The 25,424-nt window shown below is 40.9% G+C and overlaps 1 protein-coding gene and 1 long non-coding RNA gene across 7 annotated transcripts in view; one reads left to right on the forward strand and one right to left on the reverse strand.

Moving 5' to 3' along the window:
- Nucleotides 1-25,424, forward strand: part of dlg3 (discs, large homolog 3 (Drosophila)) — a 237,362-nt gene that overhangs the window by 131,039 nt on the left and 80,899 nt on the right. The window contains exons 1-2 of one of the 6 annotated variants that reach the window (XM_041196287.1): nucleotides 8,200-8,384; nucleotides 22,137-22,256. The exons of 1 other annotated variant lie outside the window; for it this stretch is intronic. Coding sequence is in view for 1 of the 5 variants with exons in the window: in XM_041196283.1 (XP_041052217.1) it covers nucleotides 22,137-22,256 (120 nt within the window). In the remaining 4 variants the exon portion in view is untranslated. Of the gene's footprint in view, nucleotides 1-8,199; nucleotides 8,385-21,504; nucleotides 22,027-22,112; nucleotides 22,257-25,424 lie in introns of those variants that run through there. 4 more of the 6 variants (XM_041196286.1, XM_041196288.1, XM_041196283.1 and 1 more) reach the window with 4 other exon arrangements.
- LOC121282550 lies at nucleotides 1,931-21,735 on the reverse strand. The gene is made up of 3 exons (XR_005944069.1): nucleotides 21,642-21,735; nucleotides 20,056-20,157; nucleotides 1,931-5,056 (listed from the first exon to the last, which is right to left on the reverse strand). It is a non-coding gene; the product is annotated as an uncharacterized LOC121282550 (long non-coding RNA).

Raw genomic sequence — 25,424 nt, forward strand, 5'->3', positions numbered from 1 at the left:
TAGGACACCCAGGTCCCTTTGACCATCAACACTTTGCAACCTCTCACCATTTAAGAAATACTCTGCCTTTCTGTTTTTTTTCTACCAAAGTGGATAACTTCACACTTATTCACAATATATTCCATCTGCCATGTTCTTGCACATTCACTTAGCCTGTCCAAGTCTCCTTGAAGCCTCCTTGTATCCGCCTTACAATTTACATTCCCACCTAGTTTTGTGTCATGCGCAAATTTGGAGATATTACATTTGGTTCCCACGTCGAAATCATTTATGTAGATTGTGAACAGCTGTGGCACCAGCACTGATCCTTGCGGTACCCCACTTGTAACAACCTGCCACCCTGAAAATGACCCGTCTATTCCTGTTCTCTGTTTTTTGTCTGTTAACCAATTCTCAGTCGATACCACTATATTACCCTCAATCCCATGTGCTCTAAATTTGTTTACTAACCTCCTGTGGGGGACCTTATCAAAAGCCTTCTGAAAATCCAAATACACTACATCCACAGGTTCTCCTTTATCTATGCTACAAATAACATCCTCAAAATACGCCCAACAGGCTGTCAAACATGATTTCACTTTCATAAATTGTTGACTCTGCCCAATCATACCATTATTTTCTAAGTGTCTAGTAATGATGTACAAAATTATGAGGGGAATAGATAGAGTGGACAGGATAAAATTGTTTTCCTTGGTGGAGAATTTAGAACCAGGGGACATAGATTCAAGATAAGTGGCAGAAGGTATAGGGGGGACATGAGGAAGAACTTTTTTACGCAGAGGATAGTGGTTGTCTGGAATTCGCTGCCCAAGTTGGTGGTAAAGGCAGAAACTCTAAACTCTTTTAAAAAGTACCTGGATCTGCACCCTAAGTGCTGTAAGCTGCAGGGCTATGGGCTGGGTGCAGGAAGGTGGGATTAGAAAAGGCACCTGGGTGTCCTTGGGCTGGCATGGACAAGATGGGCTGAATGGCCTCCTTCTGTGCTGTAACTTTTCCATGGTTCTAATCACATCTGTTATAATAGATTCTAACATTTTCCCTACTACTGGCTCGAAAATAACAGGTCTGTTCTCTGTTTTCTCTCTCCCACCCTTCTTAAATAGTGGGGTTATATTTGCATTATTATTTACATTAATCAGCTGCTGCTTGTTTATCCAATTGAAGGGTGCAGGTTCTGACAGCAGGTACCAGGAGTTCCTCGCTTGGCCTAAATAGCCAAGTGGCTATGGTACTGGGTTTGTAACCCCAAGATCAAGAGTTCAAATCTCACAATGGCAAACTATGAAACAATGTCACTTCAGATGGAAACGGGTTTGTACTCGAAAGAGTTACCAGGAGTTCCTCAGAGGTAGCACAGTGAGCAGCAGCACTGACCAAAAAATGTTTGCGTCACTATGTTCCCACAAAATGAATACCGATCAGGTATGTAGCTTCAACAGCAGTAGCTTGCCTCACTGCAAACTAATCACATCAGGCGACAAGAGCTACATGAGCAAGCAGGTATTCTCATACTTTCCTATGCAATGGAAAACTGACAACCAATGTACCTCTCCTGGTACCTGGCAGGCACAGTATATTGAAGGATAAAATTATTATGTATATGGCCTAGCACTTGCATTTATTATGATCGTATCTGTTTTGTGCTGAGAAAATGGAGGAAATGGCATTCGGGTCAACCATGTGGAATGGAGTCACACACAAACCAGTATAGGTAGAGATGGAAGGGTTTTTCCTTTCCCTGAAAAACATTACTGACACCGATTACCAGATGAATTGAATTCAGTTTCAATTCTGAATGTGTAATTGCCAGTCCAATATCTCAACCATACCAAATCTGACTTAGAGGCTAGATTTCTACCAGCTAAGTCAATCTAACACTTAATATAAATGTATTCACAAATATTTACTCTGGTTTGTAACTCTGGTAAAATTTTAAGTCAATTCTTTTAAAAGTTTTACAATTTTGCTGGAAATACACCAGAAGAAATTTTCACAAATGCGCTTACAATGTTATTAAACATAACAACAAAAGCCGTTTGCTTACAGGCATATTACAATATAATTTCTAAGCAGTCTCTCAATATGGAAAACAGTTTTAGTTGATCTAGGATAATCCTTTTATAATAAATGTTAAATTGATAGATTCATTATTTTCTTTAAAGTCCTGATTGCAAATAAATCAAATTTTAGTGTAGAGCTGAAAAATATATTTAGTTTGAAGCTTCTTACAGTGCCTGATGACAGGATGGCATTGATCTGCTGGAAGGTATGTTAAGATATGATCACTGGGGCCAACATTAACAGAAGAGACTGGAGGAAGAGAAAAGCTGAAACAACTGGTGGGGGAAAAAACCTTAAGCTGAATTCATGCTGAATGCTAGGCAATGGAATGGAAGTAAAGGGAATGAGTGATCTGCAGTGTGTTTCAGGGGAGAAGGCAGTGTGAGTTGGGCTGTCGAGTAGGAATAAAATATTACAGGACGGCAGTGTAGGAACTCGGGAGTGGAGCTTTAGCTTAGTCTTAATTCAAAGGACATGTTATGTGATCAATGACAGACTATGGAGTGGTTGGAGAAGGTGTTACTGGGAAGCAATGACTGAACTGTCACTGTCTGATAATATATACATAATTGCTACATGCAGTTTAAATGATTGATATTCAGTGGGTCACTATGCAACTTAGAAAAGGCCTCTTATAACTCTGTGTATAATCAGTGTGGAGTTCTAAATTTCTTTCTTCTGATTTTTTTAATACTAAATTCTGTCACAAAGCTAAATATTTTCACTTCCTCGGCAGCAAAGTTCAGAATTATTTGAAAATGTAATCATTCATTCATTCAGCTCCGTCCCTGCAGGAAGAAATTTTAAAAACAGCTGTGTAGCAGGCAGGGATGGAGATGAAGGTATTTTCATTTGTGGTATTATTGCACAGCTTTAATTTTGTAATCAAGACAAGCTACTTATTTACAATCTGATTGATAGGAGAAGAGCCTAAAGGTCATTGCATTCATTGAAAATGGTTTTTGGTTTGGAATTACATCATATTTCAGTCAGCATTTGTGTAATTCCTTTAATTACACTTTACTTTCAGGACTGAGATTATCTTCTGTCGTAGTTTATGTCAAACTCACTAGATTGGAATTTAATCATTCATTGATCCAGGAACTATTGGGCCTCAGAACTGGGATTATCTTCCAAAATGTTAGATACCAAATCAAGCCCTGTCTGTTGAATTAATGTGAGGACAAGTTCAGTGTAATCATGCTTAGTTGTAATGTCTAAGAGCAAATGGTTAGTCCCAGTATTTTTGCATTGGTCTGGCAGATCCATTCTCTGGACAGTTCCAACAATCCCACTCTGGGCGAATCCCACAGATCCAGTTTCTTTTGTATCCCAATTCCCAGTCTCTCTTGACAGATTCAAAAATCTTAGTCTCTGTGGATAGTTTTTGGTCACACTGTAGGTTTTCACTTTTTCAGTCCCAGTCTCTTTAGTTAGATTCCACATCCCAGACATATTTAGATGACGGCATTTTTGAATGGTACCCACAGTTTCATTCTCCTGGATGTCTTGCACTGTTCCATTTCTTTGGATGGTTTCCACTGTCCTAGTCTCATAAAATTGATTCCCATAAGCCCTGTCTTTTCGGATGGATCCTGCAATCCTAATGTCGTTGGATGCTTTCTTCAGCCTTGGTTATTTTGGACCAATCTCATGATTCCAGTCTCGTGGATGGATCTGAGAGTCCAAATTTATTTATAGTTTCCATAGTCTATTCTTGAGATTGAAAAAAAAAGAGATGTACTTTGTAGTGTCTACAGATAAGATGTATTTGTTGAACACACACAGTAATTATGCAGATAATGGTTATGGTGTGGTGGTAGATAACCTTTGTTCATTTCCTAATTCTCTGCATCTCTCTTTCTTCCTTTAAACCCACTTCTGACCAAGTTTTTGGTCACTCTCCTAATATTGCCTTCCTTGGTTTGGTATCAGTTATTTGTGATTATGTCTACATGAAGCATTGAGAGATATTTTTCTACATTATGGTGCAATATAAATGCAAGCTGGTGCTGTTATAAGCTTGGATAGATCAGCAAGTTCAACAATTATGATAATCCTGTCTAATAGAGTACAAAAATAGTAAATTTTTTGCCTGGGATCTAGTCCTGATTAATCATTTACTCTTTGCATGCTTTGTCATACATATACTGGAGCTGAGTGTTTTCTGTATCACTGGAGCTGCTACCTTTCACAGTGACATGCTGTGAAGTTGAGTCTCTTGCATTTGTTTGTGGCTGTCCTAAAATAACAATTTTACTCATCAGATGGTTTTCAATGACTGAGTTCTTCTCCCTCTTGAGAGGAGAACATGCTGACTTGAAGCCTTGTCCACAGTCTGGAAAATGTGCTATCGAAACATTACCAACAGCATACCCAATTGGACTTTTGTCACCGAAAATGGTTACACTATGGCGTAACTTCAACAAATTTTTACAAACTTAAAAAAACCCATTGGTTGTATTAGGCAGAACTTTAACTGCTGGTAGGTGGTAGGGGCGTACAGGCTGGGGTGGCAGTGGCAGGGTTGGGGAGGGTGGTTAAAGTCCTGAAGAGTGCCAGTCAGTTGGGGACAACCTGACATTATCCTACCTTCTTCTGTTTTTAACGTGCATATTTGGAGATGAGCAGGAAACACTTGTGGAGCTGTCAGGCAAGTAATTTCAACATTTAAATAGTCAATTAATTGTGAATTTAACCCAGGACTCTGCCTTTAACAGCCAACAAATGGGTATAGATCTTGTCAGGGTCAACAACATGACAGCACAGCAAGGATTCATTGATCAATGAAATTGACAGGCTTGAGAGCCTTTAAATATTGAAATTGTTTTTACAGGGCTGCCTATGTGAAAGGCTTGTTCTCACAGCACTTGTTCAGAGAGCCAGATTTCACAGTTGATTTCCAAATTCTAGAAGTCATTTCATCTTACTAGGACTTTAATCATCTTGAGCTGCTATCACTGGAGGGCCACTCCCTGGATTAGTGCACTTCCTTCTGCAAGGAGAAAAAGCAGAGAGTTATGAGGGTGAGAAATGGATTGTTCAGAGAGGATGCAATAACAACATTTGTAAAGGGTGAGGCATTGATGTGAGATGTTAATAAGATGAAGGTGAGTATCTATGTTGATTGTTCAGATGTGCATGTGAGGAGATGCCTGGAGAGAGAGGAACGAGTGGAGATATAACTTGTGTTGATCTGAGCAGTGCTATGCAGGAGAATGTGAGAGTTGGCCTTGAACATGAGATGTTATTATCATGGGGAATGAGGAAATAGCAGAGACATTGAACAAATATTTTATGTCCACCTTCACAGTTGAAGACACAAATTACCAGAAATTGAGGGTAACCAATGGGCTAAATAAGATTGAGGAACTTAAGGTAATTATCAGCAGAAAAGAAATATTTGAGAAACTTATGGGATTAAAATCTGACAAATACCTAAGACTTGATGGCCTACAAAGTAATGTTCTAAAAGTGATAGCTTCAGAGATAGTGGCCCTTCAGCATGAAATCGCGGTTCAGCCCTGATAGTAGGCAGCAGTCCGCTTCCCGACCCCTCCCGCCTGTCCCCGCTGAGCCCACCCGACAAGGGAAAAATACTAGCTCTTGTTTGACAAATTTATTTACATTTTTTGAGAATGTAACTAGTAGTTAGATAAAGGGGAACCAGTAGATGTAGCATATTTGAATTTCCAAAAGGCATTCAATAAGGTGGCAAACAAAAGTTTAGTATACAAGATAATGGCTCAAGGGAGTTGAGGATAGTATATTAGCATGGATAGAAGATTGGTTAACGGACAGGAAGCAAAGAGTAGGGATAAACTGGGCATTTTCAAGATTACAGGCTGTGACTAGTGGAATGCTGGTGCCTCAGCTATTTACAATCTGTTAATGACTTAGACGAAGAGACCAGGAATAATGTATGTTAGTATGCTGATGATACAAAGCTTGGTGGGAACATAAGCTATGAGGAGGGCACAAAGAGCCCACAAAGAGATATAGTCAGGTTGAGTGAGTGAGCAACAAGGTGGCAGATGGAGTATAATGTGGGGAATTGTTAGGTTATTCATTTTGGTAAGATTGGTAAACAGAATATTTTCTAAAATGTGTGTAACTTGTAAATGTTGATTTTCGGAGGAACTTGGGTGCACTCCTACAAGGATTACAGAAAGTAAGCAAGCAATTAGAAAGGCAAATGGCATGTTAGTCTTTATTGCAAGGGGATTGGAGTACAAAAATAAGGAAGTTATGCGCAATTGTACAAGGTTTTGGTGAGACCACACCCGGAGTACAATTTTAGTCTCCATATTTGAGGAAGGATATAAATGTTATTTGAGGCAGTACAGTGAAGGTTTAATTGATTAGTTCCTGGGATGAAAGAGTTTCCTATGATGAGAGGTGAGTAAATTGTTCCTATACTCTCTGGGGTTTAGAAGAATGTAAGCTAATCTCATTGAAAAATACAAGATTGTGAAGGGGCTCGATAGGGTAGATGCTGAGAGGTTGTTTCCCCTGCCTAGGGATTATGGGGTCACAGTCTCAGGGTAAGGGGGCAATCATTTAGGACTGAAATGAGGAGAAGTTTCTTCACTCAAAGAGCTGTGAATCTTTAGAATTGTGGATGTTCCCTTGTTGAATATATTTAAGGCTGAGACAGACACATTGGTGGTCTCTCAGAGCATGAAGGGATATGGGAAACAGGCGAAAAGTGGAGTTGAGGCCAAACATCAGCCAGAGTCATATTGAATGGCTTGACAGGTCTGCTCCTGCTTCTATTTCATATGTTCTTATGTCACTCACCTTTCCTACCCTTATGAGGTCATTGAACATCTCAGGTTTGAGAGACCACACTCCTGCTCACTTCCCTAGCCACACCTGCTTGAGAGGCTGGCCATTTCTTCCTTGTCCACAGGTAACAGTCCCTCAGACCCCTAGCATGACTTCCAGGGCAGAGTCAAAGACCTGGCAAAGGCTGTAGTAAAGCCTTCAGACAAAGCATATGGGTTTAATGACCTCCTACTACCTGCCCCACCCTCTATGTAGATCTATTTTACTAAAATTCCTCCTATTATGCTTGGACAAGTAGCAGGGACAGCTTCACCAAAACTGCTGTATTAGTGGCGCCTTTTTGTAAGAAGACTTAAAAGACATAAAGGTGCTTTATAAATAAGTTTCTCTAAACATTTCATTGATGATGATTTACTTTGAAGTGCACTGAGTTTTTATGTATAGAAGTGTAACAGAAGATTCTACAAACAATAATGAATGAGCAATTAATCTGTTTTTATTACTGATGGAGGGAGGAATGTTTATCAGCACACCAAGAGAACATCCTGTTCTTTAAATCGCCTCAAAGGATTTTTAATTTTTACGGGAATAGGCATTCTTAACCTCAGTTTAACATCTGCAAAGTTTGTCATCTCTAACAATTAAGTAGAGTGCTAACCCAGGTTATGTGCTCAAGCCCTTGAGTGTAGCTTGTATCGGCTGTTTTCTGATTCCAAACCAGCAGGAGATAATTTGGGAAATCTGATGCACCAAACAAATGCACTCAGCTACGGGTAGGATTAAATAAATAAATGTTGTTTTCATGCCACCTAGCATTTTAGGATCTACTAGGTGAAATCAGGGTGAGTGGGATTTGTTGTCTTGATCATCTCAGAAGGGTGGTATTTTCTAATTGACACTGGCACAATCTGGGAATTCTAATCTATAAGAAGCATTTTGAATAATAGGAGTGGGAAAAGATACCCAGAAATGCTCCTTGGTGCATGGCTACTTCAAGTTATCTAAATCTATCTTTAAATACAGTCATGCATTTTGCATGTTTTCAGTACACCTCAGGCACCACAAACTTGTGACACACCTGAATGTGCAAAGCATGTCTCAGATTCACAGCTGATTGGCTAGAACATCACATTTACAAAATAACATACCTGGAACATAATGATGGTGAAGTAGCAAACAGGAATGAAAAATACCAATCAAGAACAGGCAGTCAATAATTAACTGCTAATAATTTATCTGGCAAAGAGCCAAAGGTGAACCAATAAAATTTATTCTTAAATACTTCTTATAAATTAAAATTCCCAGAATATCCCACAGACAATTAGAAAACGTCACCCTTCTGAGTTGATCAAACACCACTGGATTTTGAAGTTGGGAGCATACAACACAGGAAGACTTTTCAGATTCAGAGCAAGATGACAGTTCAGTGTGTGTCAGGACCAGTTGTTTGTAAGTCTGATTGGAACTTATAGAGCTATGGAAAAGGCTTGAGATCCGACAGTGCTACATGTCCGAAAGCCATTATTGGGACTGAGGTATTTGTGGTTTTTCTTTTTCAATTAAAATATCAAAAGAATAGTACAGCATGAACATTTGAACTTTACCTGAAGTAAACTTGACAGGAAAACAATGCAATTAACTATATTCGAGATCGAATTAATTCATTGCAGCATGCGAATATGCAGTTATTTTTTTAATTGTGCTATGTGAGGGGAATCATCTTTTAAAAAATCTTGTGCTATTTACACACTTTGGGATTCAATTTCCATGAGGGTTCTCCTGATCATCTCCCGTAAATTTAGTTGGCAGTTCCATGGATACCTCGGAGAAGTACAGTTTATGTGAAGTTGCAGCGGACGATTGGGAAATACCCTGCACAGATTTAACCTCACTGTATATTCATTTTTATCTATAAACAAAGCTATGGAGATCTATGAATACCTACTCCTGTTAATTCAAGCACATTTCAGGTCAAAAAATTCAATTAACATGATCTGAATAAAGCAAGTAAGAAACAATTAATTAAGAAAAAAGTCTGAGGTAAGTTTGCTCATATGTAAAGTTTTGCCTTAGCGTGTGTTTATCGTGCATGCAAAACATCCATCACAGAAAAATCTAGATTGCCTCAAATTTCTCAAGAACAAATCAAAAATGGCTACTTCACTGTGTCTGAGTATAGACATCAGAACCTCTGCCCAAATCCTTTCATCTTCCTAGTGTGTAGCAGATCTTCAGTGTCCTTATTCATAGCAAATCAGATAAGATATTGTTTTATCGTGAAGTGAGTATTGTACCATGTAATGCTCAATTTATACAGATTGTAATAATCTCTCTTGGTACCAAATGTGGTTTTTCTTTTTCAATTAAAATATCAAAAGAATAGTACAGCATGAACATTTGAACTTTACCTGAAGTAAACTTGACAGGAAAACAATGCAATTAACTATATTCGAGATCGAATTAATTCATTGCAGCATGCGAATATGCAGTTATTTTTTTAATTGTGCTATGTGAGGGGAATCATCTTTTAAAAAATCTTGTGCTATTTACACACTTTGGGATTCAATTTCCATGAGGGTTCTCCTGATCATCTTCCGTAAATTTAGTTGGCCAGAAGTTATAATTGCTCTATTATTGTAATAAAAGGTTAGGTTACTTGAAGGTCAAGTTGCAGATAAGATCCTATTCCTTCTAGCTTCTATTTATTTTAGTCCTCTACCCTGTCACTTCCTTTTTCTCTTGCCTAGTCATACTACATTCCAATTCTTCCCTCTTTGGCTACTTTGCCTGCAACCCCAATCCATCACTACTCCTCTATATTCCTACTTTTCCACTGTTAGAGGCTTAAATTGCCCTCTTTGAATCCTTCTCCAAAGTACCATCAAGGCATGTGTCACTGCTCCTTTTCTCCTCAGTTATGAGGGGGACTCTGCTGGAATCTCCCGAACGATGGAGCGGACTCCCGCTAAGTGTCAAGCCTGGCAGCTCGCTGGAGGCTGCCTCCCAGTAGCACGTAGGATGTTTTCCATCCTTGACTGGCTGCTTTCACATCTGCGGCCCAATTAGGAGAGTGCCTCCCGAAAGATAGTTCCGGAATGCACACTGCCGACCTATGCGGTGTCGGGACTTGGACCCGCAAATGGTCCTGACTCCGAATGCTTTGCCTTCCTGATGATAAATACAGTAATTTTCATTTTGTAAATTGAACACTAGAGACACTCCTGGTGGGTGCAAACATACATTTACACACCTGATTATATTAAAGGGAATTGTTAAAGTAAATATTTTAGAATCTGAAATAAAAAAAAGCCATTATGTTATCCCACTAATTGTGTGTTCATCAAACATAATGCCTATGGTTGTGAGGAATGCATCAGCATTAGTGGAATGAGGAAAACTGTATCCGACAAGATGCCTGTTGGAGAGTTATCTTCAAGTCGAACCATCAGTGAATAAATCACAGAAAGGAGGCAGCAGGATCTCAGTCCCCAGTAGCTACAGACCTACAATGTGAATTGGATAGCTCCCCCCCGAAATTAACTCTGGGATTGCGATGTATGATTAGCTCGTGCCTATTCAATGTAATGCTCATTGTGATGATTTCTGCATGCTGCCAGTGCTGACCACATTGTTGATTGATTGCATGCATCAGCAGAGGACCCAAAGTTGTAACTTGTCAGCTGTATTTGACACTAGTCTGCTCCTCTTAAAGAGGAGGTGGATTGCGGCTGGAGCAGATCTTGGGAGTCCTTTGTGAACTGAATCTGACCTAGAAAAGACTGAAGAGTGCCTGAACATGGGAGAGAGTGGGTACCAAGATTTTCCAACCCTGCATTGGAGGATTTGGTACAAGAAGTGGAAAGGAGGAGATTACAGGAGGATATAGACAAGCTGGTCAGATGGGCTGATCAGTGGCAATTGGAATTTAATGCGGATAAGTGTGAGGTGATGCACTTGGGTAGGACAAACAAGGCATGGGAATACACGATGAATGGTAGGACCCTGGGAAGTACCGAGGATCAGAGGGACCTTGGTGTACATGGTCAATTAATGGCCAGCCAGTGTGAAATGCAAGCTGAGAAATGCTCAGCGCTGCTGGGGTGAAGGCGGGAAGATGGTGGGCACACGACCTAACCGAGGGTGTGGGTGAACACTTCTAGCGAGCTCCCCTAAGGCAGACAGCTGCCCTAGTGAGCTGCAGACCTCCATAGAATAAAGAAATGACAAAAATGCTGCAAAATATGTCCATGTAGCACAATCAAGCACTGAAAGCACACCTCATAAAAAATACAGTCCCCAGATATCTCTTTTCATTTTATTTCCCCGTGGAGATTTCTTCCCACCCTGGATCGAGGTTTGAGCAAAAATGTGAATGCCACCGGAAGAATAGCCTGTCCACCAACCGTAAATGTGGACGGGCCACGTAAAATCACTGTTAGTTGCATCATTAATGGGCTTAATTGCCCACTTAAATGTGGCAGTCAGAAGCACATGCCAAGCAAGATATCACATGAAGGTGCGATGATAGCGGGACACTCACTTAGATTGAGCGCAGGATGGGCTCCAGGTTCTGCTCAAAGCCCTGTGTTGAGTTGTAGCCGGACTCCTCCATGGTCCTTGGCAGTTACTAAAGGCTCTCTGGCAAGCCTGCCAATGCAACAAGCATTTCCATGTGCAGGTCCATCAGTTTTTTCCTGTTCATCACCCCATCTAAGTCGTTACTTGAATTCTCTACAGCAGGGCTGGTCTCCAACTTGATGCTACAGCACATGCATTATCCTTTCCCATGGCCTTGCTGCAGCCTACTCATACTCAGTCTCCTTACTACCCTCCATCTAAGGTACACACCAGAAACCAAAGAAAGGAACAAGAGAGGGTATCTTTAACTTGAGAGTAGTCATTGAAAGATACCTGGAAGTGCAAAACCCTGTGTTGGTATGCTTTATAGACCATGTGAAGGCATTTGATGGAATCTACCATCAGAAAATAATGAAGTACTCAAACAAACTAGAAATTGACAAAAATGATAAAAAGATCATTTAGAATCTATTTTGGAATCAATCAGCAGTGATGAGACTTGATAGCATCCCATCAAAAAAGGAGTGCATCAGGGATGCATTACATCCCCAAAACTGTTCAACCTTTACACTGAAGCTATCTTCAGAGATATAGAAGGTCTATGAGGTTGCAACATTGTTGGGTTGAACATCAACAATTTGAGATACACAGATGATACAAGTCAGAAAAAGCACTATAGGAAGTTGTAAACAAAGTGAAAAGGAGTGTGGAATATGGATTAAGAATGAATGTGAAGAAGACCAAGACAAGCAGAGACCTAACCCTGGAAGTTGAAATTGAAGTAAATGGACAAATCCTGGAACAAGTGAAAAGATGCACAAAGCTTGGACAGATGGCAGGAGATGTGATTGAGAGATCTGAAGGAGAACTGAGATAGCAAGACCAGCTTTGTCAGAATGAAGGATGTGTTAACATCAAAGAAACTGAACTTGAATCTTAGAAAAAGAATGTGAGATGTTACATTTAGTCATCTATGTCATATGCCTCGGAGACATGAACAACAAACAAAGAGACTATTGATAAGCTGACTGCATTCAAGATGTGGACATATAAGAGGATGTTTGCATATCTTACACAAACAGAAAGGCTAATGAGTAAATGCTGGAAATGGCTGGAGAAAAGAGGAACTTAGTGCCTAACATCAATATTTTGGTCATATCATTAAAGCATATGGTAGACAGAGACAATTATTGGAAAGAAAAACTGATGAAAAAGTAGGAGAGGGAAACAGAGGAGAAAATGGTGATGAATATAATAGACTGCATGCATTTGATCTATGTGGAATGTGTACAGACAGAGAGAGATGGAGATCCATGGTAATCAACCTTCTGGGAAGATGCTGACACCAAGAGATGAACAAAGGTATTCGCAGTGCCAGTATCTGAGCTGGTAGCTGCAAGTGTCAGATCAAGTGACAGTGCTTCTTTCTCAGAGGTGTGCTCTTCCTCAGGGCCTTCATTATCAGGCATCATTGATTGGCCTTGAGTATCTGAAAGCATAAATGCAGAAAGGGAGGATTGGGACAGGAGGATGAGTGGAAAGCTGGAGTTTCATGGTCACACTTCCTGCAGCTTGTGTTTCATGTCAGATTGCAAGATGAGGGTATTGGAATTGCAGATGGTGTGTGAGGCAGGAACATGCTGTCAGCTTGGATGGCTTGAGCAATGCCAGTTACCGCAACCACAGTGATGGCCACACCAGTAATACAGTGAGGATATGCTGTCAAACCTATACCCTGCCAGTTCTTTGCTGCTGCCTCCTGTTACCTGCTGCCTTTTCTTGTAAAAGAGAGGAAAGAGTGTCTGTGAATGTGATGCAATGTGTTTAGATGATGTGCCTGTAGATGGAATTGTGTGGATCCTGTGAGATGTAGGTGTGAGGTTTGAAGCAGGGGTTACTGTATGAAGGTTTAGGTGGAATATATGAACGTTAGGCATGAGTCCTGATTGCCTGAGGGTGCTGATGGTGGAGTGGTGCATTGAGCAGCTCGAGTGATTATTGAATGGTTGATAGGAGACAGCAATTTGAGATGCATTCACTGAGCTTGTTCATTGTGAGGTCATTGACCTTTTTTCCAGCACTGTATCCAGGTCCTTGGGGCCAGATTCCTGGCATTGACCTCTGTGGCTGCCTGCTCCAATTTCCTTCTAAGTACATGTCTGGAGGGCCTTCCGACACCTAATGCCTCTTTTCTACTTCCTGTACAAAGGGCTCCAGAGTTGTGTCTGATAAACTGTGAGCCCAGACACTGACCTGCTGTTCCATTGCTCTGGTTTCCTATGCATAGACTCTCTCCCATGGGCTTCCAGCATTTGCTGTAGACAGAATGCACCTCCTCCCTTTAAGAAGTACAGGCTAGCTTTAAATGGTGCTAGCCTTGTACAAACCTGGGCCGCCACCTACTGAGCATGCAGCCACTCAGCAGCGTGTTTAGCACTGGAATGCAAACCACAATCATGGAAAAGAAGCATGAAGTTTGCATGCTGCCTGCATCATTTCCACCTGCGGTAATTGAGCATCACGATCCCCATATCTGCCAACAGGCCTTATCGCATTTTTAGCCTGTTGTTTATTGAGAATGGGTTTGATTAATTAATCAAACGAAGCACATTATTTTGAATTTATACATTCAGTTAAATAGTCTGTCTTTGAAACAATTCTGAGGCTTAAGGATTTTTATATTAATGTCACATAGAAATGGCAGCACATGAACAGGCCATTCAGCCTGCCCATATGTCAAGAAAGTACAAGGGGAGAAAAACACGCCTCAACAATAATGCCCCTTGGGTTTGATTCCAGTATCAGACCTAGAGCTAAAGTTGTTTAAACTGAAGACCCACCAAATTCTGGGGTTGATGTCACGGAAGGACAGATTACCCCAATGGAAAAATCTGACAGCACCGCACTGACCAGAAATCCAGCTGCCCCACAAGGTTAATAGCCTGGGGGCTGCCTTAATTGATCTAGAGTGGGACTTCGCCCCCATGTGGGAAGAAGTCCCACCATCTTGCGAACATCACACTTCATTGCAATATTTAAAGCAGATGGATTTTGATAAACGTGTCCACAATCTAATTGGCTGACAGCTCTGTAGTCCCAGCAGAGCCAGAATTGAGTAGTGGTCACAGCTGGGACTACAAATAATCCTCAGAGAAGTGTCATGGATGCTGGAAAGCAGTGAAGTCTGGGGATTTTGGACAGGCCTGCAGACCTCAGTGAAGGGGTCAGTGGTGGGGGCCCGTGTTTTACAGGCCAGGGGGAACGCTTAATTCGGGGTACGATCTTAGGGGTGGGGGTGCCTCTGACGGGCACAGGGGATCCCCTAAGGAGTCCTCCCCTTCCTGCCTGCCAGCAGCCCAGGCAGCGAAAGCTGTTGGGCTGCCTGTCCTGCTTCTGCCTTACCCTGCCATTCCTATTATAGTGGCGGGGCTGGAATGATACCCTTAATGATAATAATAATACCCATTAATTGGCCACCAAGCACAGGTGGGCTGCCTGATGCCTTCCCCGCCCAGCATAATATGGGACAGATTCAGAGGCATTAGGGTTAGGGTCAGAGGCAGGCAGGCCATTGTTTTATTTTAGGAGCCAGTCCTTCAAATATGCTAGCGGGATTGGACATAAAATTCACCCCCTGGTGTTTATTCTCCACATGAACAAACCTCCTAACCCCATATTGACCACTCTGTTTCCATATTCTTTTAATCCCTGTTTCATTAACCACTTTTCTAACCTATTCTTAAATCTTCATATGATTTCTGTTTTGATCACTAACTTTGGCAGTGAATTCCACAGCATCACAGCCCTTTGTTAAAATGTTTTTCCTGCTGTCTGTCCTGTGACCCTTACATTTGATTTTATCAATCACTCGAAATAATCTGTTTTTATCTACTCAGCCACATCCCTTCATCATTTTCAACACTTTCAGCAAAGTTCTCCTCTGTTCTAAAGAAAACAGTGCCAAATTATCAAATCTTTCTTTCTATTTGTACTTCCTCATACCAGTGAATCTGCAATGTGCTCTTTATCTATTGCCTCAACACACTCCTTGTAGTGTGGAGCTTAAAACCGCACACACTACTCCAACTGTAGTCTTTCTAAAGCTTTACTTACATTTTAACTTTCTAACATTCTAAACCTCTTACCATAAAATCCAAATGCCATTTTTTTTTCACTCTTAACTGGCAAAATCTTCCCAGTCCTGAAGAAGTGGGCTTGAAGGTGGAACTGGGAGCAAAAGTGGAAAAGATGGCATTGGGTTGAAGGGCTGAAACTTCTGGGTGACCTTGTTAAAGACGACAGCTTGACAATATCAATGACAGCTGCCACTTACCTGGCAGCAGCGGCTAGTCAATTATTTGCCAAATAAGAGCTAACGAAGGGGATGAGGAAGACTCAGTCGAGATCTTCCTGGTGTCAGAGCAACCACCATGCCCCAATGATGGTACCGTGGGCTTTGGCTCTCATTGGTTTGATATTTATGAATGTTTGTAAGCTCTCAGAGGCAGCCTCTGAATTGGTCTGCATCAGGTATCTGAACTATTTCAAAATTTGGCAATAACGTAGCCTTCTATTCTTTGTGTCACTGCAGAATGTCTCCTTTGTTCCATGAAGAGTGAAGGAAATGATTGTCACTCCAGGATTTTCTTTAAGGCACAAGACATTAGATCCAACAGAGTTTCCTTCCCTGAGAATTAGGAAATGATACCATTTAGAACCAGTTGCTTGACTATATGAGATACCTGAACATAACTCAATAATTTAAATGCTAGATCCATGGACCCTGAAATTGAATTTCATCAATCTTCCATACAATCTGTTAAAGTCCATGATATATTCCTCCTTGGAGTGGCCAACTTTTTCTGAAGTCTATCAAATTCTGATTGTGCCTCATAGGCATTTAACAGATGATCTTTCTTGTAGATTTCATCCAAGAACTCTGATAAAAAGCCCAAAGTTTCATTATTATCCAACTGACGGCCTCCAAATGCACAAAATACTTTACATCTGATTTTACTTCTTGTAGGAAGCAAGAAGGTCGTGTCTTGTTTTCTCTTAGGGAGAATAGAACTGATGTCCATTTGTCCACTTCATTCTTCCACTGGTCAAATTGTTCAGATTCCGAGGGTATTAGAGGGTAATCATAGAGATAAAAACAAAAAACTGCGAATGCTGGAAATCCAAAACAAAAACAAAATTACCTGGAAAAACTCAGCAGGTTTGGCAGCATCGGCAGAGAAGAAAAGAGTCCTCATGACCCTTCGACAGAACAGTTCTCAGACCTGCTGAGTTTTTCCAGGTAATTCTGTTTTTGTTTTGTAGAGGGTAATAATATCACGACAATTTAAACTTGTTTTTTTGCCATTTTCCACAATGGCTACCGGGATTTTATTTTTTATGTCTGATTTTTTTTCTCTTAGTTTCCACCCTTCACTTTTAGGCAACCATCCTCTGCCACGATGTTGTATTCCAGAAAGCTAGGCAGATGGAACTGGAGTTAATATTTATATAATCTTATCGGCTTTAGTTTACAGAGCTACACAGTACAAGCATGCACCTCCTAACCCAACCAACTTAGTTTCAATCTGTTCCTCTTTCTAAGAGCACAAGTGCTCAATTAATGCCCTCTACCTGCATACAATTAAACATAATTAATATTTGCACATTCAATTAGATCATGGCTGGACTGTATCTAACTCCATTTACCTGCCTTGAGCCTTAATGCCCTTGCCTAACAAAAATCTATCACTCTCAGTTTTGAAATTTTCAATTGACTTTTCATCAACAGCTTTTTGGAGGAGGGAATGCCAAATTTCCACTACCTTTGTGTAAAGAAGTGATTTCTGACATCACCCCTGAATGGACTAGCTTTAATTTTAAGGTTATTTTCCTTTATGCTAAAGTCCCTTCACCAGAAGAGATATTTTTTCTCTATTCCTACTCTAACAAGTCCCTTAATCATCTTAAACACCACAATTAGATCACCCCTTAATTTTCTGCATTTAAGTGAGTACAAGCATAGTCTATGCAATTGATGTCCTCTGCTTCTTGTCCCTTCCACCAATAGGAACAGTTTATCACTATCTACTTTGTCCAGACCCCTTGTGATTTTGAACATGTCCATCAAATCTCCTCTCAACCTTCTCTAACATGAACAGCTCCATTTCTCCAAACTATCCACTTACCTGAAATCCCATGATTTGGAACCATTCTCATAAATCTTTTCTGCACCCTCATTAATGCCTTTGCCTCCTTTTCAAAGTTTTGTGTCCTTTTTATTCTATGGGCTTTAATTTTTCTGACAAATCTGTTATATGACACTTTATCAAATGCCTTTTGAAAGTCCATGTACACAACATCAACCGCATTATCTTCTCTTTTACCTCATCAAAAAAACTCAATCAATTTAGTTAAACATGATTTTCTCATAAAAGGTCTGTGCTGGCATTCCTTAGTTAACCCACCTTTGTCCAAGTGACTGTTAAATTTGTCCTGAATGATCAATTCTAAAGTCTTTCCCATTACCGGTGTTAAAATGCCTGTAGTTGCTCATCTTATGCCTATGCCCTTTTTTGAACAAGGTGTAACATTTGCAATTCTCCAGTCCACTGGCACTATTCCTGTATCTACGGAGGATCGGAAGATTATGGCAATTTCCACACTTAATTCCCTCAGTTTCCTTTGAAGCATCTGATCTGGTCTTGATGACATCAAATTTAAGTATAACCAGCTTAATACCTCAGCTTTTTCAATTTTTAGATCATCCATGTCTCAACTAACTCTTCTTTCACTATGAATTGGAAGAATATTCTTCTTTGGTAAAGATAGATACAAAGTACTTATTTAGTACCTCAACCATGTCCCCTGCCTCAATGTGTAAATCTTTTTGGTCCATAATTGGTCCAACTCCTCCTTTTACCATCCACTTAGTACTTATATCCCTATAGACGACTTTTGGATTCCTTTTTATGTTAGCTGCCAGTCTCTTCTCATACTGCCTCTTTGCTACTCCTATTCTTTTTTTAATTTCTCCTCTAAACTTTTAATATTTAGCTGGTTCTCACTTGTATTGTCAACCTGACATCTGTCATAAGCCCCTTTTCCTACTTCATCTTACTCTTAACTCTTCTGTCATCCAGGGAGCTCTGGCTTTGCTTGTCATGCGTTTTCCCTTTGTTGGAATGCACCTTGAATATACCCAAACCATCTCCTCTTTAAAGACAACTCATTGTTCAGTCTCAGTTACAGTTTAGACTGCCAATCTTTGATTTCAATTTACCTGGGCAACGTCCGTTCTCACCCCACCTCCAATTAATTATTGCTCCTTGTCCTTTTCCAGAGCTAACCTAAACCTTATGATACTGATTACTGTCCCTTCAATGTTCCCCAAGTGACACTTAATCCACTTGACCAACCTTATTCCCTGGAACAAAAACGTGCAATTTCTCCTTCCTCATTGGACTGGAACATACTGATCTAGAAAATTCTTCTGGCCACACTCTAGGAATTCTTCCCCCTCTCTGCTTTTTACACTATTACTATTCCAGTCTATATTAGGATAATTAAATTCCCCCAATTTAACTACTCTATTGTTTTTACATCTCTGATTTCTTTGAAAATTTGTTCCTCTTTGACTTTCCCACTAGTTGGTGGCCTATGGAATATACCCAGTAGTGCTATTGTTTCTTAGATCTAAACAGATAGATTCTGTCTTTGACCACTCTAGGATATTGTCTCCAGCACTGAAGTATTCTCTTTAATCAATACTGCCACCCCTTCTCCTTTCTTTCTTTCTATTGCCTATCTTTCTTGAACCTTGTATCCAGGGATATTTAGTACCCAGTCCTGCCCTTTTCTGAGCCAGGTCTCTGGTATTGTCATAACATCATATTCCCATGTGGCTCTCTGCACCTGCAGCTCACCAACCTTATTTACCACACTCCATGCATTCAAGTACATGCACAGTAATTTATAATTTATACCTTAGATAAAGGCAAAAGAGTCTTATGCACTGGAAACGTTAACTCTGCCTTTCTCTCCACAGATGCTGTCAGACCTGCTGAGTTTTTCCAGCATTTTTTGTTTTTGTTTCTAATTTATACCTTATTGTATTTCCTCTTACTGTGCCCCACTGAAATACCTTAATATTTCTTATTTTAGTGCTATCTGTCTCTCTGGGTTCTTTGTGCACCTTGGTTTTCCTCTCTAATGTCACTTTCTGCTTATGATCCCCCTGCCAAGTTACTTTAAACCCTCCCCAAGAGCACTAAACCAGTTCAGTTTCATTGCAACTCATCTGGTCTGTGCACATCCCATCCCTATCAGAACTGGTCTCAATATCCCAGGAATTTAGAGTCTTCCCTCCTGTGCCATCTCTCCAGCCATTCACCTTCTCTATCTTATTTCAATACTCACTTGCCTGTGGCATAGAAGTAATCTGGAGATTACTACCATTGAGGTCCTGCTTGCTAGTTGCTTTCCTAGCTCCCTAAAATCTGCCTGAAGAACCTTGTCCCTCCTCCTACCTATTTCAATGGCACTAAAAATACACCTCCTGACCTTCTGGTGCTCCCAGTGTGCTATGCACTGTGTACCATAAGTGCTGGATAGTTATTTACATGAACTGACCTGGCAAGATGGTGTGAGGTCATCCTCTTGTCCCATGTGGATATACAGCACTCAATCTACAGTGGCTTGGGAGCAATTACACCCAGGCTGCATTATGTACCCCTAGAAACAGAATATTAAGTCAGCATAGTCTGCCAATTGCATTTGTATAATATTCCTATGTGCATAATTTTTACACCGATATTTAAAATTGGTGAACCTTTGCATAAAAATTAACTTCACTCATCAGAAATTATAACCTTGGAGTGAAATATTTTCACTCAATAAAGAGTGAATGTGTGGAACAAGCTCCCAGTTGAAGTATCTCATCTGAAATTAAAAATCAACATTTAAAAAGAACGGGTGATACTTGATGAGAGGGTGAGGAATGTAAGGATATATACACATAGAGATGATCAAATACTCTATAGGACTAGAGATGATCAAATACTATATGGAACATGATAGTTCCTGCTCAGCAAGGACCTTGCAGATATCTTTGATGTGTAGTCTGCAAAGTCAGAGTCTTTTTGCAAATTTTAATGTTATAGACAGTCTACAATTTTCATTCAATTATCTTCAGGCTCAAAGAGATAGTATAAAGTTTCATCTTCTTGAAAATTATTCCTAGTGATTGTTCACCTGTGTGAGATTCCTGCAAAGAGTCCAAGAAAGTGCAGATTGTATAATAAAAAGAATGCTCAGCAGGTCTGGCAGCATTTATGGAGAGAAACAGAGTTAACGTTTCTAATATGACTTAGTCGGAACTTCTGAGGGCAATTTTTAAATGCCCCTACACAGTATCCTCTGGTGTGCAGGGTTAAACTCACCCCTTTTATCATTCTATATAGCAGTGTATAACAATATATAGGTCAATTTTCCTATATATTGAGTGATTTGTGTAGTCTTTCTGCCAACTCTGCATGGTTGTCCGATTTCCAGCAACACAAAAGTAGCAGTGCGTACTAGCCTGATTCCAGAGCGTATAGATTCCGGGAAAGCTGCTGTCTCACACCATTTCAGCTTGAACCTGCACCGAATGTAACTTTGGTATAATGTCAAACCATGTTTGAGAAGTTGGATTTTCTGGGTTCTTCATTAACCGAAAACAATCTCATTTAAATGTTTTTAAATCATAGTATTTACCGCCTGCATTCTCAAAATAGCTCATTATAGCCATCTGGGAATAGAGTTGTGTGTGTGTTTCACATCACAATTATGCACTGCTGCTGGATGGGATATTCCTTTGTGTCCTCAGAGCACAAGAACAAGGGATCCGCCAGAGTATTTAAATTGTATGCATCAATTCGATGTGTGGCCACGATGAATGAACTGTGTTGGCTTTGAGACAGAGGGAGACAGAGACTGACTCATGCTGAGATAGAGGAGGGGCTACTTATGATATAAAAAAACACATGGTATGCTCTCCATTGGCTGGTTGCGTCAAACCAGGTTGTGTTTCACTCTTTGATTTTCAGAAACCAGTTTAAACGTTGCCGAGCAGCAAGGTTAATGATTCACTCTTATGACCTCGCCTTGTTCACCTCACCTACACACTGAAGAAGATTTTAACGAGACAGATTACGTAGAGAAACTGCTTCACTTACAAACTGATCACTTTGAGAGGGTACAAACTCAAGCTTCTTGCCTGTTTCTGAGCAAGGGCTTTTCAGCTGCGATCAGGCGAAGTCTTTAAGCTCTGTTCTGAGAAGTGTTTGCGTCACTGCAGGCTTAGGAAGGGCAGGTCAAAGCTGAGCCAGTGCAAAGTCGCAAACAGCAAGCTTTTATCCTTCTCCGAGCAGCTCAAATTCCATCAGCCTGCAGGCGGGAGACGGGAGGGAAGAGGAAGTGATCGCAGAACCTGGGAGCCCAATCTGGGCTGATGTGTGCGTGTATGTGGGAGTCTCTTCATTATCCCATGCTGCTGTATCATTGCAATTCAAACTTGCAGACAGTTCCACAATAACCGCAGCTTTGATGATATTCTAAAAGGTGGGTACTTTTTACATTAGCCCTGTGGGGGAGGTGCAGTATGGAGGGTGAGATCCTTTTTATCAGGCATATTAATCCTGTAGCAGCTGGTTGGGGCCTTTGTTTTACAGATTTACCTCTAGAAACAGACTGTGCAGCACAACGCTTATTAGGAAGTGTCGGTGATACCACAGACGACGTATCACAGACAGGACTTGGAGACGTGCCATTTACTCCAAAATTATTACATGGTTTGTAGCTGTGAAAACGTAATGTGTAACCAATATACAGTTTGTCTTCAATGAATGGCTTAGTTGAATCATAAATCATTTTGAATTTTTCATCCGATTTTAGTCAGACTTCCTAAATGAATTATTTCATTATAAACTCCGCTCCATTGGGACCGCGATGGAGCCATGAGCCTGAAATCCGATAGCCTTTCTCCACCGTTCTAACTTATCTCATTGATGCTACGAGTTCAGAGCAGAGGGCAGCTGCCACTCAACTGGAAGTGCAGAAAAGCAGAGGGAGAGTCGCCCTGGGCTCTCGCGTGTTTCCATGTACTGGCTGAGCGCAGCATTGTTGGTGAATGGGAGCAGTACCTAGCTGTCCTCATGCTGTACGATCTGTTGTGAAAATAAGTATTGTCGGTTTGTGAGAGAAAGATGATGCAGAGTGAGTGGGTGGTCACCGAAGAAGTATATCGGGTAGACACGATTTATGCCTGTTGCCATTTTTTCACTGTGTTGATTTACCCCTGATCATGAATTATGACTAATTATTTACCAGGGATTATAGTCTAGTCAGTGTGTGAGAATGGTTAATTATTAAAAACGAGGACACTGAAATTATACAATAGGATACTAATTTACCAATGCTTAACACCGCACCTTAAATTCCCCTAATTTCTTTTAGGATAGTATTAAGAATGAATTTAAACGGTTTAAAGAGCATTGCTAAAATCGGGAAGAAAGGAATTTCGTGTGAACAAGCTTCTCAATCTCCCTAGGTGTGATTTCAGGGCCTAGGTTTTTATCTTCAGATAATCCTGAGTCATTTTGATTATTTGTGTCTTATTCTGCATTTCTTCCAGCAGTAATTTAAAAAACCTTATATCCAGTTTTAAAAATACAAAGAAGAAATTATCTGTTTAACCCCATAATATTGAGGTTCTCAGTTAAAGCCTTCATTTTACAATACTCTGTAACAACCCTTATTATAATTGTTATCTTTACTGTGCCATATACCTGTAAGCTGTTATGACACATGATATTCTATAAGGTGCTTTATTTTAAAACTTTTAAAACTCTGTCATGCCCTCACTCTCAAATTCAGGCTTTTCCTTGGCTATTTTCTTGGGTCAAGTGATGCTAGTCACTGCTGTTAATGGTGAGTGTCTTATATTTACGGTTGTGCTCTTACTGCCCGAAATCACTTACATATCCAAATGTGCAGAAAAAAAATTCTCCTTGTAAACCAATATGGATATTGGAATCTTTTGCACATGCCCCCAAATGCATCCCAACGAATGTTTTCTCAGTCCACCTTCAAAATCATTGGAAAGACAAGACAAAGTCAGGATCGTTACCTCCCAGCAAGTGAAAATAGAGAACAATAGTTGTATAAAAGCAAAAAACTGCGGATGCTGGAAATCCAAAACAAAAATAAAAATACCTGGAAAAACTCAGCAGGTCTGAGAGCATCTGTAGAGAGGAACACAATTAACATTTTGCGTCTGTATGACTCTCCAACAGAACTAAGGAAAAATAGAAAAGAGGTGAGATATAAGCTGGTTTAAGGGGGGGGGGAGGGTGGGACAAGTAGAGCTGGATAGAGGGCCAGTGATAGGTGGAGATAACCAAAAGATGTCATAGACAAAAGGACAAAGAGGTGTTGAAGGTGGTGATATTATCTAAGGAATGTGCTAAAAGGTGACATTAAGGGTAGAAAGCAGGACGAGCAAGGTACAGATAGCCCCTAGTGGGGGTGGGGTGAGGAAAGGGATTGAAATAGGCTAAAAGGTAATGATAAAACAATGGGTGGAAATACATTTAAAAATAATGGAAATAGGTGGGAAAAGAAAAATCTATATAAATTATTGGAAAAAAGGGGGATCAGAAAGGGGGTGGGGATGGAGGACAGAATACAAAACAAAAACAGAATTACCTGGAAAAACTCAGCAGGTCTGGCAACATCGGCGGAGAAGAAAAGAGTTGATGTTTCGAGTCCTCATGACCCTTCAACAGAACTGATTTTTCTTTACAATGAGAGGGGTGAAATATAAGCTGGTTTAAGTTGGGGGGGGGGGGGGGGGGGGGGGGGGGGGGGGGGGGGGGGGGGAGAGGGGGTGGGGTGGAGAAGTAGTTGGGGGGTCTTGTAGGGACAAGCAAGCAGTGATAGGAGCAGATCATCAAAGATGTCACAGACAAAGGAACAAAAGAACACAGAGGTGTTGAAGTTGGTGATATTATCCAAACGACTGTGCTAATTAAGAATGGATGGTAGGGCACTCAAGGTATAGCTCTAGTGGGGGTGGGGGGACATAAAAGATTTAAAAATAATGGAAATAGGTGGGAAAAGAAATCTATATAAATTATTGGGGAAAAAAAACAAAAGGAAGGGGGAAGAAACAGAAAGGGGGTGGGGATGGAGGAGGGAGCTCAAGGCCTAAAGTTGTTGAATTCAATATGCAGTCCGGAAGGCTGTAAAGTGCCTAGTCGAAAGATGAGGTGCTGTTCCTCCAGTTTGCGTTGGGCTTCACTGGAACAATGCAGCAGGCCAAGGACAGACATGTGGGCAAGAGAGCAGGGTGGAGTGTTAAAATGGCAAGCAACAGGGAGGTTTGGGTCATTCTTGCGGAGAGACCGCAGGTGTTCTGCAAAGCGGTTGCCCAGTTTACGTTTGGTCTTTCCAATGTAGAGGAGACTGCATTGGGAGCAACGAATACAGTAGACTAAGTTGGGGGAAATGCAAGTGAAATGCTGCTTCACTTGAAAGGAGTGTTTGGGCCCTTGGACGGTGAGGAGAGAGGAAGTGAAGGGGCAGGTGTTACATCTTTTGCGTGGGCATGGGGAGGTGCCATAGGTGGGGGTTGAGGAGTAGGGGGTGATGGAGGAGTGGACCAGGGTGTCCTGGAGGGAACGATCCCTATAGAATGCCGACAGGGGGGTGAAGGGAAGATGTGTTTGGTGGTGGCATCATGCTGGAGTTGGCGGAAATGGCGGAGGATGGTCCTTTGAATGCGGAGGCTGGTGGGGTGATAAGTGAGGACAAGGGGGACCCTAGCATGTTTCTGGGAGGGAGGAGAAGGCGTGAGGGCGGATGCGCGGGAGATGGGCCGAACACGGTTGAGGGCCCTGTCAACGACCGTGGGTGGAAAACCTCGGTTAAGGAAGATGGAGGACATGTCAGAGGAACTG

The sequence above is a fragment of the Carcharodon carcharias genome, chromosome 9 (genome assembly GCF_017639515.1).
Source record: "Carcharodon carcharias isolate sCarCar2 chromosome 9, sCarCar2.pri, whole genome shotgun sequence".
Classification (NCBI taxonomy): domain Eukaryota; kingdom Metazoa; phylum Chordata; class Chondrichthyes; order Lamniformes; family Lamnidae; genus Carcharodon; species Carcharodon carcharias.